General features: G+C 40.8%; 1 protein-coding gene across 6 annotated transcripts in view; it reads left to right on the top strand.

Moving 5' to 3' along the window:
• The window catches only part of CACNA2D3 (calcium voltage-gated channel auxiliary subunit alpha2delta 3), an 863,963-nt gene that overhangs the window by 241,779 nt on the left and 608,481 nt on the right, over positions 1-13,703 (top strand). For all 6 annotated transcript variants that reach the window (XM_086697915.1, XM_086697917.1, XM_086697916.1 and 3 more), the window contains one exon: positions 8,000-8,059. In XM_086697915.1, coding sequence (XP_086554041.1) covers positions 8,000-8,059 — 60 coding nt within the window. The remainder of the gene's footprint in view (positions 1-7,999; positions 8,060-13,703) is intronic.

Genomic DNA, 13,703 nt, shown 5'->3' with positions numbered 1-13,703 from the left:
GAACAGAAGGGAACTACAACTCAGAATAGAAACTCCGTAGGACAGATTTTCCCACTGGCAATAACACCTTGTTAACTTAGATGTGCTTTGTCTTATGTAGATGTTCCCATCATCCTTAGCTATCTGGATGGTACCTTCCATACTCTGCCATTGTGGGTTTCACACCTCCGAGTAAGTCCTGGAAAAGATGTAATTAAGGGCTGGAACAGGATTTTTTTTACTGTTAAGAGTCCTCTGGGATAGGTGATTTCCTTTCGTTGTGGAAAACAAATGTTTATCCTCAAACTTATATAATCCCGTTCATCTTGGACTTTCCCCTCCATCCTGGACTGCCCCCTTAGGAAGTTAATGATAATTTCATTGCCCACAAAGGAAATAGCCCAGTTATCCCACAACTGAAGAGTTCTGAGGGAACTTTTCAAGGTTTGTGGTTAAGTTGACTTGATTTTGGTAATAAAGTAAGCCATTCCCAAGAAGGCTATGTAAACAGAGGGCCATTCCATAAGATCCCGGATCATCTGAAAACGTTGCTTGTCTTTTCTTCCTAACTCCTCCCAGCTGCCATGGTCCTTGGGCAGCCCCTTGAGCAAAGTTTGGCTGTTTCTATCTGTAGAGGCTTCGCACATGTTGCACTTGGGCAAACGCAGCCTTATCTGTAGAATGAGGTGGCTTTGGTTTGGAAATTGGCTATACTTGCTGATAACAGGCATTAATTTAATCAGCCTCAAATTGATGACAGCTATCTCCTGTGGATACAAAGGTAGTTTGCTTTGATTGTGATCCTGTCTTCTGATGAAAGGTCTAGGCTTATTTTGTCTTGTAAAAGTCTGATGTAGGCTTATGTAATCTGATGGAGCTGGGAAGGGGGAGGAGTGGAGGAAGGGAGGAGAGAGCCCCAGGTACATGCTCGATGTGTTTGCTCTTTTGTTCTGTTACCTGCTTTCTCTGGAAACTTTATAGATTAGCTTTTATAATCTACTTTGAAATGTTTGCTGTTTTTAAAGCAGAAGCAATCTTTGCAGTTTTCAGGCAGAAGGTCATTTTATACAAAATGTTCATTCGTGTGCAACAAAGCTTATTTCTTCTACAGGAACAAAGAAATAATGAAGGCTCCTTAAAAGCTGTTTTTCTCTAAAGAAATGATCATCTTGATAGTTGGTGATTTATATGTGTCATTTCTATTGGAATTGAAAAGTAAAAACATTTGTATCAATAAGGATTACTGAATATTGTGAAGCTCTCAGATATGACTCTAACTGTGGATTTCAGCACTTCTCACTGGGAGGGAAAGCAGTCTTCTTTAATTGTGTCCATCTTTCCAGGTAATTTCCTTTGGCCCTGGTTTATTGCCTGAAGATCTTTCATAGATGTGGCCTCTGTGTAGGTCTCTGAGATCTGGCTGCTACCAGCACATTTTCTTGCCTCCAGAACTTTGTGCACAATGTTCCCATGGGCTGGAACACTGGTTCAGCACCTTTCCTTCCTCTGTTTTCCTTTAGAGCACAGCTTGATGTCACTTCTTCTGGGAAGCTTCCTAGCCTACTGGCAGTATTCTTTGTCACTTGTCCCTTTATGTTGCACTTGCTGTTTTCCTCATGTGTGGCCCTCACCCTTCTGTAAAGCACCTCATGTTTCATGGCTCACTGGTGGTACAAGCCCCACACTTTGGGAAGTAATGATCTGACTATTCTAGTGCAAAAGCAGCAAAGATGAATCAACACTGTGACAGAGTAGTAAAAACTCCATCCCAAGAACAAAGGGGAAGGGATTTCCATGCCAGAAGGAATTAAAATGTCAGTTTGAACATCTTACACCCCCCCCCAACTTAATAGGTCTTAAACTATTGATTTATGACCCCCCTTTTTTTTAAGTTTACTATTTACTTTGAGAGAGCAAGAGCAGTAGCTGGGGAGGGGCAGAGAGAGAAGGAGAGAGAGAGAGAGAGAGAGAGAGAGAGAGAGAGAGAGAGAGAATATCTCAATAAGGCTCCATGCTGTCAGTGTAGAGCTCAGTGCGGGGCTCGAACTCATGAACCATGAGATCATGACCTTAATTGAAACCAAGAGTCACACACTTAACTGACTGAGCCATCCAGGCACCCTGATTTCTGACCCTTCATACAAGAAAGGAGTGTTTGAAATTAGCCCTGGGAACAAATCAATCCCATTTTGTCCAGATTCTCAGAGACACATTGTCATGTGCTGACAGAATTTTAATGAGGGTAGAGATTTTTCATTTTATTTCTGGGATCAATTGAATTTGAAATCTGGGATGCAGATAGAACCAGGGTCTCCTCTGTCTTTGCTGCTGTAGACCGTCAACATGCTGAGTTCAAGCCCTGCCCTAAATGGTGCCAGGGTAGCATTACCCCTAGGTGCACACTGATGGGCAGAAGGTGTAACTCTTCCTGCATCAAACTAGCTCTTCAAGCAAACGCCGCTGAATCTAGTGTAAGGAAAACATGAACCATGCGACACTGGGTATGGTTGTGATGGCAGTGGTACTGTCTTCTGGTCATTCTGTATGGTTATTCTTCTACACCAAGTTTAGTGCTTGTTGGGTTTGAAGGAAGTCTCACGTGATCTCTAACCCTGGTATTCTTGACAATTCAATCATTAGCTTCAAGTGAGTCGTCAGTATAGCCCAAAGCCATGTTAGTGATTACAGGTTTTCCTTAGAATCCCCTCAGTCGAATGTAACCCCCCCCCCCTTTTTTTTTGGAAAAATAATTATGTATTCATTCCAGAAAAAAAGGCAATAAAAATGCAGGTACGATTATTATATGTACTGTTGCAAAATGAAGCACACTAAGTGCTTTGAAATCTTTGTTAAATTCCAATATCCTATTATAACAGCATTTACAAGCCAAAGCTTTTTAGTTTTAACATGAGAAATAAAAATATCATTTTTCTTTGCTTCTCCATATGGTTTTTATATTTCTGTTTTGCTTTAAGGATTTCTGTCTGTGATGGTTCCCTCCTCCGCCTTTCCCCCTTCTTATTAAAATTTTTTTCTTTTCATTTGTACATAATTTGTTCATTCTGATAGACTCAGTAGGAGTCCAGTAGTAAGTTACTATCACATTTTCTCTTACCTTTCCCACCTCTCACTGTACTGTCTTTTCCCCTATTAAGCCAAAATGATCAGGAACAACAAAAACAAAAAATAAAAGATAAAATACAAGTAGAACAACAAAAAAAATCATTTTCTTCTTCTGATCCAGTTTTTACGGTGACTTGGTGTCTTGTTTTCCCCCCTCCTCAACCATGACAGGAAGTTTGACCTCTATAGCTGTCATCTTGATTTAAGTGTTTTGGAGGAGGAGACTGGAGACTGTGTGTCCTGTAGCATCGTACTGATTATACGTGGGGTCACTGTAAGAAGAAATAAGATGTGATTTAAAATGAAACGCTTTAATATCCCACTGTTTCCCTTGGCAGTTTTGCCTTCACCGTAGCTGTAAATAGTGTCCATGGTCCATGGCTTCTAGCATTTCTTATTTATAAAGATGGCTTTTGTTTGTATTTATTTCACTAAAAGGGATGCGTTCTTTGGAAATATAAAGTCGCTGAAACATACATCACATCCTGAATGGCAACTTTTTGGCTTGTAGATGCTTTGTTCCAAGGCCAGCATGTATATTCTAGTACATTGTTATCATTTTTGTTGAGCGAGGGAATGCTTTGGCGTTAAAGTGGGGAGGATCCGCGGGCGGACAACACTGCTGTTTCCTTGCCTCAGCCCGGTTTTGAATACGAGTCTTCAAAGCCATTTTTATTTCCAGTGTTCAGTTTTAATTAAAAACCACATTCACAATTTGTAATCCCATCTGCAGATCCAAAAGGGGAATTCATACAAGAGAAAATTAACTCATTATTATTAAAAGCACACTGCCTCTCCAATAGGTATAATAGAGTAACAGTTTCCCTCGGGCTCAGTGGTTCCTTATATTATAACTAAAATATTAGCAAATTTTAATTGATTTTTCTTACCTGCAAGCAGTGATCAAACTTATTTTTAAAACATACTTAATTTGATTTAGGTGATAAAGGGATTTGCTAGAAGCTGCTCTTTTCTACTGGCAAGCATGAGTTGGAAGTTGAATGGTCTTGACTTTTTTGAAATGGTGATTCAATTTATTTTTATAATGGGAACTTTTGTCCCCAGGACTCTGTTTTAGGTAAATTTATGGCACATGATATCCTTCTTTTAAAATTTTTTTCTAATGTTTATTTTTGAGAGACAGAGACAGAGCATGAGCAGGGAAGGGCAGAGAGTGAGGGAGACACAGAGTCCGAAGCAGGCTCCGGGCTCTGAGCTGTTAGCACAGAGCCCGATGTGGGGCTTGAATCCTTGAACTATGAGATCATGACCTGAGCTGAAGTCAGACGCTTAACTGACTGAGCCACCCAGGCACCCCAGCACATGATATCCTTCTTAAGTAACATTTCTTTTAATTTGTGTGTCTTTATAAGAGTATTTCAGAAGAAAGATCAACTATCCTTTATTCTTTCCAAAAGCTACAAGTTCTTGGTGTGCTGTTTGTCATTACCATTGTGCATAACCGATGAGCTTGTTCTTGAGGATCTTCCCCTGAATTCTCCCATAAAATGTAGGCCTCTCTTCCAGTAGCCCCATACTGCATGAAGTATGTATCCTTTGAAAAAGAGCCCTGTTCGAAAGTACTTAACTTGCTTTCCATGAGATAACTATTATGTGTAGCTGCCAGTGGACCATCTGTTTTTGAATCTTATTTCTTAAGGTCTTGTAGTGAGCTTGATGGTAAAATATCTTCATGGAAACAAAAAATATGTGAGATAAATTAAGTTAAAAAAAAAAAAAAAAGCACGTGGCAAATTTAACTTGAGAATGAACGTAAAAACTGGCCAGCAGGGTACTCGCTGCACCACACAGAGAACAGTGCTTTGCCTTATCTTAGTAGTCAGTACAATAGTATTGAATTGTTTCCAGTTTGTTACCTCCTCGTGCCCTATGACTTGTATTGCAGTGTTTGTGGTTGAACTGTATTACATTTCATGTTATGTTATATATGAATATGTTAAATGGTATTATGATATACATATATACACAAAGGTAAATGAAATGCTTTTTACTAAATATGTGAAATACATATCATGCTGTGTTCTTCCGTGATAATTTCAACTACCTATTATTTCCATCTTGTTCTCTTATTTGTTGGTATTATGCTGCTTTATTGTTTTTTTCATTTCCAGTTCACTTCTTTCAATATTTCCTGTCTTGGTCATCATGAAATTTTATTTGTTCTTATCTTTTTGTCATTTGTACATGTCATTAGCATTTCTTCTCTGGGTTCTCGGAGTATTTAGATGTCATGAAACAACCACTTCTGTGTGTTTAAGTAAATACATAATCAAAATGCATGAGTTTGTTTTTTTTTATAATGTAAGTGCTCAGACATGTATATTTATGTGTAAATATATATTCATACACGTTCTGTAAACCTCAATATGAAACTGATTTCATGATACATACACAGAAAATCTAAATCTGTTACAAAGATTAAAAAAAATTTTTTTAAGGTTTATTTATTTTTGAAGGAGAGAGAGACAGAGCGTGAGCAGGGGATGGGCAGAGGGAGAGGGAGACAGAGAATCCGAGGCAGGCTCCAGGCTCTGAGCTATCAGCATAGAGTGCAACACGGGGCTCAAACTCAAAGGCATGAGATCATGACCTGAGCAGAAGTCAGAAGCTTAACCGACTGAACCACCAGGTGCCCCAATCTGTTACAGAGATTAAGAGAATAAGCTCTCTAGGGGTGCCTGGGTGGCTCAGTCGGTTAAGCTTCCGACTTCAGCTCAGGTCATGATCTTGCGATCTGTGAGTTCGAGCCCTGCGTCAGGCTGTGTGCTGACCGCTCAGAGCCTGGAGCCTGTTTCGGATTCTGTGTCTCCCTCTTGCTCTGACCCTCCCCCATTCATGCTCTGTCTCTCTCTGTCTCAAAAATACATAAACAAAAAAAAAAGAATAAGCTGTCACAAATACATCAATTTCTTGTATCACTGTCTGTCACTCATCTGTCGAAGTGCCTTTGCAGACTGCCTTTGCAGACTGGGTCATGTGATTCCCGGTGGCTGACATACTTCATTGTCTAGGATGATTCTAGGAAGACTGTGATGCAGTGAAAGGTTGGGGCCAATGGATCCAAGCTACATAAATAGTGTCTCTTCTTAATTTTTCTTTTCTTCTGTTTCTCATCCTCTCAACTGTATTTTTCTCCTCTAGAAAGCATATACTGTCTTATAGTGAAAATACACATGTACACAGATTTTAAAAAGACGAATGAAAGTTGAGAAAACTTGGAGAGCTGGTGCATATCATTAATCAAGGCAGCAGGGATGTATTCAGCTCTAAGATGAATGCTGTTTTTTTGCCAGTGGTTCTCAAACTTTAGCGGCTTCCAAATCCCCTGGAGGGCTTGTTAAAATGGATTTCTAGGCCCACCCTCAGGGCCTCTGATTCTGTAAGATGGGATGGGGCATGAGAACCTGCATTTTTAACACGTTCTGGTAAAACTGATGCTCGGGTGGGGGACTGCCCTTGGAGTAGCCCTGTTCTAGGGTCACCGTTTCAGGTGTTTCCAATGAGGAAACCAAGGCCTGACAGGGGAAGGGGCTTGAGTAAGATGTAGTGGGTTGTATCTAGGCTAGGGTGAGAACTGGGTCTTCTGGCTGTGGGTCTGTAGTGTTCTCCTGGGATCTGTTCTTTGATTCTCCAGAGAAGGTGAAGCCCCTTCCTGACTGTCTAAAGAAAGTGTGGGAAGCCAGATTTGCTGCCCTCCCAGATTCCTGTCTGTGGGCAGCACTGTCTCTGGCTGACCTATCTCTTTGCATGTTCTATGGAGAGAGCTTAGTGGTCTGTATTGGTGCCTAATGTTACCCACATATATTTCAACCTCTTCATTTCCATATCCAATTGAATAATTATTCATGGAGCATTTGTCTGTTGATTTGTAATCATTTAGAGATTAATACCCGTGTCACCCTGTTTCAAACATGGCCTATTAAACTCAGGTCTGTGTTATGCCAAGAAAAAACAAGTTAAAGACAGCGCAGGTTACAAGAGTAACCAGAAGGAAAACAGAAATGGCTGGATTTTTACTTGAATCTAAAGGTTTTGCTTTTAGTTCGATGAAATTTTAGTGAAATATTATCTCACTAAGTGAGTTTTCTGCAACATCCTCTAACCTACGTTTTCAACTTAATGTTGGCAAATTCAAATTAAAGTAAACATGATTTTGATAGTTGACTAATTGCCTTCGAATGGAATTTCATGAAATTGTTTTCATAAGAATATGGATTGGTTGAATTTAATTGGCTAAGAAGAGTAACAAGAGTTGTATATTTAAAGGTTCTGGTTATTGATCTAATTTCAGCGATTTTCTTACTGGGATGCAGATGGTCACAGTGGCATTGATGTACCATAAATCCAAATAATTGTCACCTGATAATTACATACTAGAACTGGGTGCAGAAATAATTGCTTTGAATGAGTGAGGGAATTAAAATCAGTAGTATTTCCCAAACTGAAGGGGGAGAAAGTTAGCCCACATAGTGTTGGACTCAATTCAGTTCAATAAATCTTGTGATGAAGAGACATCTATATCTAAGGAATCACTCTTCTAGGTAGGTTTTGTCATTCTTATTGGGCCTCAAGGACCAGTGTCTTTGAGTTGTTACAAATTGCTGTGAAAATGGATGCAGAGCACATGTGCATTTATACACACATAACAGTAAATGTTTGCTGGAAAAATTCGATTTAATGATGAAGGCCAAACCCAGATTTTGACACTGATGTTACCGTCTCCAGTTTCATGGGAGGAAAGGGACCAAGTCACAGTGTACATGCCATGATGCAGTCTGTCATCTGGGGGCAATGGAGAAGCATTTGCCTTTTTACATTGTTGGAATGGGGTCTGGGCCACATTTCTGATCCTTCACGTTGCCTTCTCTCTTTTCAGCGTCTTGTGGAGGCTGCAGAAGAGGCACATCTGAAACATGAATTTGATGCAGACTTGCAGGTAACTGATTATAGTTGAGTTAAATTTTTTGTGTGTTGGCTGCAGAACGAGAAACACTAGGTATAGCAAAACACCAGCTTTCAGTGAGAGAGACTTTCAGGAGGATGCTATGCAGTTAAAAATAAGCCTGTCCATTTCTTGACAGGGCAGGGTGGTGATCCTCGACAATTTTCTACCCTGACAGTTATAGTGAATGATAACACACACTCACGTACATGCACGTAACCAGATTTTGACAAGCCCCTCCCCAGTTCTGGAGGACTTAACCAGTCAACTAACAATAATAAGCAGAACTCCTAATGGTATATTGATAAGATGGACAGCTTTGGACAGCAGAATATTAGCAAATCCCACTTCCCCGGCTGCATTTTAGGTGACTGAACGCAAGATTGTGACGGATGTAATCTTGAATTGGCTGTTATATTATAATTAAATCATTCACTGACATGGCATTTGAACATCTAATTAATAAATTTCTTTCAGCAGCTTTTATATCCAACTATGACACACTTGCATTTGGCAGAGAAGGATTTTGATGTTGCTATATATATATAAAGCATATTAAAAGGCATCAAGGGAATTGAATAATACCTGGAGGTTCCTTTTGGTCCCTCTTGAAGGAAATTTTATCTGTATTGTCAAAATGAGTTCAGTGGTGTTTACCCCCTGCTAAGCAGACAGAAGGAATGAATCTTAATCCTTAAATCTGTACTTTGCTAGAGTGCATCTCCTTTAGTGGCATGTGGTCACAATTAGGAAGTAGTGTTTATTTTGGTATGTTTTCATTTGTTGGAAATGACAAAGGCAGATCTAAGTATTCAAGCACAAAAGAGGTGGTGATACCAAAGGTACCCTTTGGCTGTATCTCTGTTCCATGGATGTCCCTCTTCATCACTCCCCATCTATGGGTAAAAAAATGCACACTCAAATGGGGGTAATGGAGGAAAGCTTAATAAAGGAAGTAGTTACAAAGGTATGGTTCTATTTCTATGGGATTATTTACAAAGGTATGGTTATAGAGAAACCAACAAGCAGTGATGTTCTACCCCAGGGTAAGCCACCCTCCTAGCCTGAGGAACATGAGTGGGGAGTGGTTTCCAAAACCCAGGAAGAGTAGCTGTATGGAAAGGTTATTTGATAGAGGGGTGCAGCCAGTCGTGGTAAGCTAGAAGGGTGGAATTTGGGGGGATAATACCCCAATAACAGTATCTAGCCTTCTGATATCTTGCTGGTACCCACCATTGACTGAATCCAGCTATTGAAGTGGTTGATGTTCTGTCTTCTGAAGCATTTGAGCTAGGTGCATAAGGGTGAAGAATTGGTCTGCAGGGGAAAGAGAAACTATCAACCCCCACCACTTGGTAGTCATTTTCAGGCATAATACCAACATATGAAGCAAATAGAGCCAGGACGGTAGCCAAACAAAAGAGATTCCAGGGAGAGGTGGAGAAGTGCTGGGGACGATCAGTAACAGTAGGATAGAGGTGGAGAGGCCAGCCCAGCTCTTTGGGCTAAGTTGCAGGAGAAGGGGCAGAGGAGTCAGCTGAATGGGGCAAGAAGCACCTTGTTTCCTACAGTCACACCTCCATGGCAGCCGTAGGAAAGTCCAGAGGCTATTTACTGGCCACATTTATCTTCAGTGTGCCTCCTCTTCACACAGTTTGGAGTTCCTAGAGTGGGCCAGAGGGACTGAATGGAAGCATCAGGAAGCAACTTTGCAACTGTGAGGATTGTAAGGACCTCTTGAATGTGTTGTCAAGAGAAACTGTCTCCTTCTCCTGGGGAATATTCTGGTTGTAAATTACAGAAACTCATATCAACTCAAAAGAGATTACCGTGTTGAATAAGAGTCCCTGAATCCACTCTAATAAGATGTAAATAAACAAGAAGATATAAATAGATAGGTAGATACATAAATAAATGATAAGGGAAAGCTTTTACAGTAGAATACCAACTAATAAATATAGAAGAAATAGTGGAGATAGAAGATTATAGTAATAATTCAGGCAGGAATCTTTAGTGGATGCTAAACCTAGTATGAAAGAGTTTGATGAAGAACAGAATATTGAAAATTTCAAAGTATCTGCCCACAAATTACTTACTAATTACAAAGGGGAATATAGCAACTTTACATGGAGAAACCTGGCAGACACTTCCTTAAACAGGCAATCAAAATTAATATCACTGATGACAAGACAAAGGGACATCAAGTGCCTCCTGATGTGTGTTGAGCCTTAGGACAGCATCCCTATGTAGAATTCTTGCCCAGAATGTGTAACCTGAATCTAATAAAACATAAGACAAATCTAGATTGGGGAATATTCTACAAAGCAACTGGCTAGACTCTTCAAAAATTCCAAGGTTAAGAAAGACAAAGAGGGCCGCCTGGGTGGCTCAGTAGTTTAAGTGTCTGACTCTTGATTTTGGCTCAGGTCATGATCTCATGGTTCATGGGTTCGAGCCCTGCATTGGGCTCTGCACTGATGGTGTGGAGACTGCTTGGGATTCTCTCTCTCCCTCTTGCTCTGCCCCACCCCTGCTCGCTCTCTCTCTTGCTCTCTCTGTCTCTCTCAAAATAAATAAACATGAGAAAAAAAAAGACAAACATTGAGGACTTGTTCCAGACTAAAGGACACGAAAGACACATGACAATGAAATGCAATGCTTGATCCTAAATTAGATTCAGAACCCAGAAGCAAAGATTTGAAAATGGACCCTGCATTAGATGATAATAATGTATCAATTTTCTGTTGAATTTTCTGATTTCTGTGTATTGTGCTTATGTAAGAGAATGTCCTTTTCTTGAGTTTTTCTGGAGCAAACATTTGCACCCACTGGTCCAAGAAATGAGTTTGTAGGAGAGTGAAAAAGATTATTGGAAGTCAGGACTAGTTTGGAAAATCTGGTGTTGATGGCTCATACAGTCAATTTTATTCTGAGATCAGTTGTCTACAAAACACGAGTGGGCAAGAGAGGGAATAATTTAATGACTTGAGAGGGTTATTTATCCTTCAGCAGAGAACAAATGTTGTGTGGTTTAGGTCAACTAACCTAGAGACACTCTTTTTTGTCCCTTGAAAGCTAGCGTTCCCTTCAAAAGTGCTCTGACTTCCTATTAGGAAGCTCTATAGTGGAATTCTGGTGTAGCAAACAGATTCCCTTGTCAAATGTGGTGCTGTAAGGATAAATGCAGCATTGGCATCTCTTTTCAAAAAAAACAAAAAAAAAACAAAAAAAACAAAAAAAGAGCGACCGAGAAAAGAGCCTTTGGAGTGTTACAGTTTTTGTTCTCTTGGGAACAAAGAAGGGGAGCCCAGTTTTTCCTCCTTTGGTCATATGTTTTGTATAAGGTACAACAGAAATATTAGGGGCTACATTTGTGGTCTGAACTAGAGTAGAGGTTAAAAAAAATCTGTCAGTGTTACAGAGTATCATTTACTACCTGGACCTCAGACCTTGGTGAAATCTTCTCTGGCTCAGAGTAAACCATGTGTGCTTTTGCGAGAACCTGTAAGAGAGAGGCCTTTGAGAAAATGGATGTGCATGGAAGAATGTGTGTCTTCTGAGATGAAGGTTTTGAAGCCGGGAAGCTTCAGTGCTATTAAGTGCAGGTCTTAACAGCTTGGATGTCAGCCTTGTTGCTATCACCGAGGTAGCAGGTCCGTGTATGGGCTCTGGGTTTATAGCTACGACAGTCCATTAGAGCTGATCAATTGTTAATCTGGGTTCCACTGACCTCTTGGCAACCCCTGCCAGTGGATTGTTTTTATCAAAAAAATTTCAGACTACCATCTGCTCACAGTGAGATAATGCTAAGGACGTCCCTGTGCTATTAGCTCAGGAAGAGCAGAGGGAGCTGGGGGGTCTGTTTTCCTACAGAAAAAATAAAAGTGCTTTTGTGAAATTTCCTCAACTTTGTAGCTTCAAGTTGTAGCTCCCTCCTCTTTGTTCCCTACATAGAAAAGAAGTGATAAGGTCTGCCTCTTATTTCAGGTTAAATTGGAGCCTTTGCCTCATTGCACCATTCAGGAGCTTTGGAAGTGAAGAGTTTGTTTTCCATTGGTAGAATCATCAAAAATTACCACAAGAAAGTCATGTGTCTTTTATTGTCAGGATTTTATTTTTCATTTAAATTTTGTCTTACAGTTTCTCTAGAGGTTTAACATTTTTCTCATGGGCTTATGGCCTTCACATCATCAGTGTCCTTTGTAAGGTCCGTAAACATAGAATTAACCGTTCTTGACAAAAACTGTACTGGGGCAACAGGTAAAATACAACGTTGGAAGGGTAGCATGTGTGAACAGCCCACAATGCAGTGCCCTCCATGGAAACCAGACCTGCCTGGTCATCTTTAGTGGCTGGAAAACTTGACTGTTGACACTGGGGTCAGTTCAGCCCTCTGGCTTGTCCCTCTCTATGGGAGGCCTTTGGGTTCTAGACGGGTCTTATCTTGGTTTTGTCCTTTATTCTCTGGTATCTCTCCCTTTGGGCAACTTATAATTGATATGAACAGAGGCTGTGTTAAAATGGCATCTTTGCTTTTTTATTTTGTGCTTTGAATTAACATAGGTTTTTTTTTTAAATATAAAGCTTATATGAGGTTGATAATTATAATGTGAAGAGTTGAAGAAAAGAACCTGTGTCTTAATTATCACATGTGATTATTGTAGCGTTTCATTATTTTGATGCCAAACCCAACTGGAGTTGGGGAGAGAGTGGTGGGAGCAGACCCTAGGCCGGGTTATCCTAGCTACTAATGAATTTCCAGAAAACTAGGTCTACATATATAGTAGAACTTGGAGAGAATGCTTCTCCCCAACCTTGCTTACTCTTTCTTTTTGGGTTTTTCCATTGGCAGCGAAGAAGATGGGAAAAAAAAGTCCTTTTGACAGTTTACTAAAAACCTGCTTATCTTTGAACCGCAAACATATTTTCTTTGAAAGCTGTCTCCAATAAGTGCCAATTGCACAGAGCTGGTGCACAGCAGAAAAAAAAATGTGGTTTTGAATTGTGTATCCTGCAGAAGCCTTTTCCATTGCAAAGTTTTCTATAATAATTTTTCTTTGTTATTTTGTAAGTAATAGGAAAATAAAAAGCCTGGTGATATGCAGAAGGATAACAAAAGTGTAAGTGGGAAGGAACTGGGGAACGGAGTGTCTTGAACGTCCCTCCTTGTCATCCTCAAGCCTCAGACACCTACCTTGCAAACACCGTGGACTGACTTCAACGTTGGGGTGAGGGATTTGGAGTGGGAAGGATGCAAAGACCATGAGGGGAAATCTCCCAGCGGTTGGGCTGGTGGGACGCCAGCCTCCATACTTGTGGGGCCGCTTCCCACGGCCACCTCCTGGCCACCCCTGGTGCAGCATGAGGTCCCTGCTGAGGGAGACCCAGGTGAAAGACGGGGGCCCGTTTGGGAGCCCCAACATCCTCCGCTGTAGGCCACCTGTGTCACCATTCACTGGGAGGAGGAAGCCTTTCCTGGAAAGGATTAGGAAGGGCAGTGGAGCAGCAGGGCAGACCTGTCCTTTTCCCTGACAGTCTTTCCCTGCTGGCCAGTGAGGCATTGCCCTGGGGAAACCCGCACGTTGTGGACGCAAGCGAAGGATGGCTTTAGTAGAAGTTCTTCCCGAGCGGAGGAAAT

Source organism: Puma concolor, chromosome A2 (genome assembly GCF_028749965.1).
Source record: "Puma concolor isolate L17-30 chromosome A2, mPumCon1.1.hap2, whole genome shotgun sequence".
NCBI lineage: Eukaryota > Metazoa > Chordata > Mammalia > Carnivora > Felidae > Puma > Puma concolor.
Note: the sequence above shows the minus strand (reverse complement) of the source record. Positions and strands in the feature narration are given on the sequence as shown.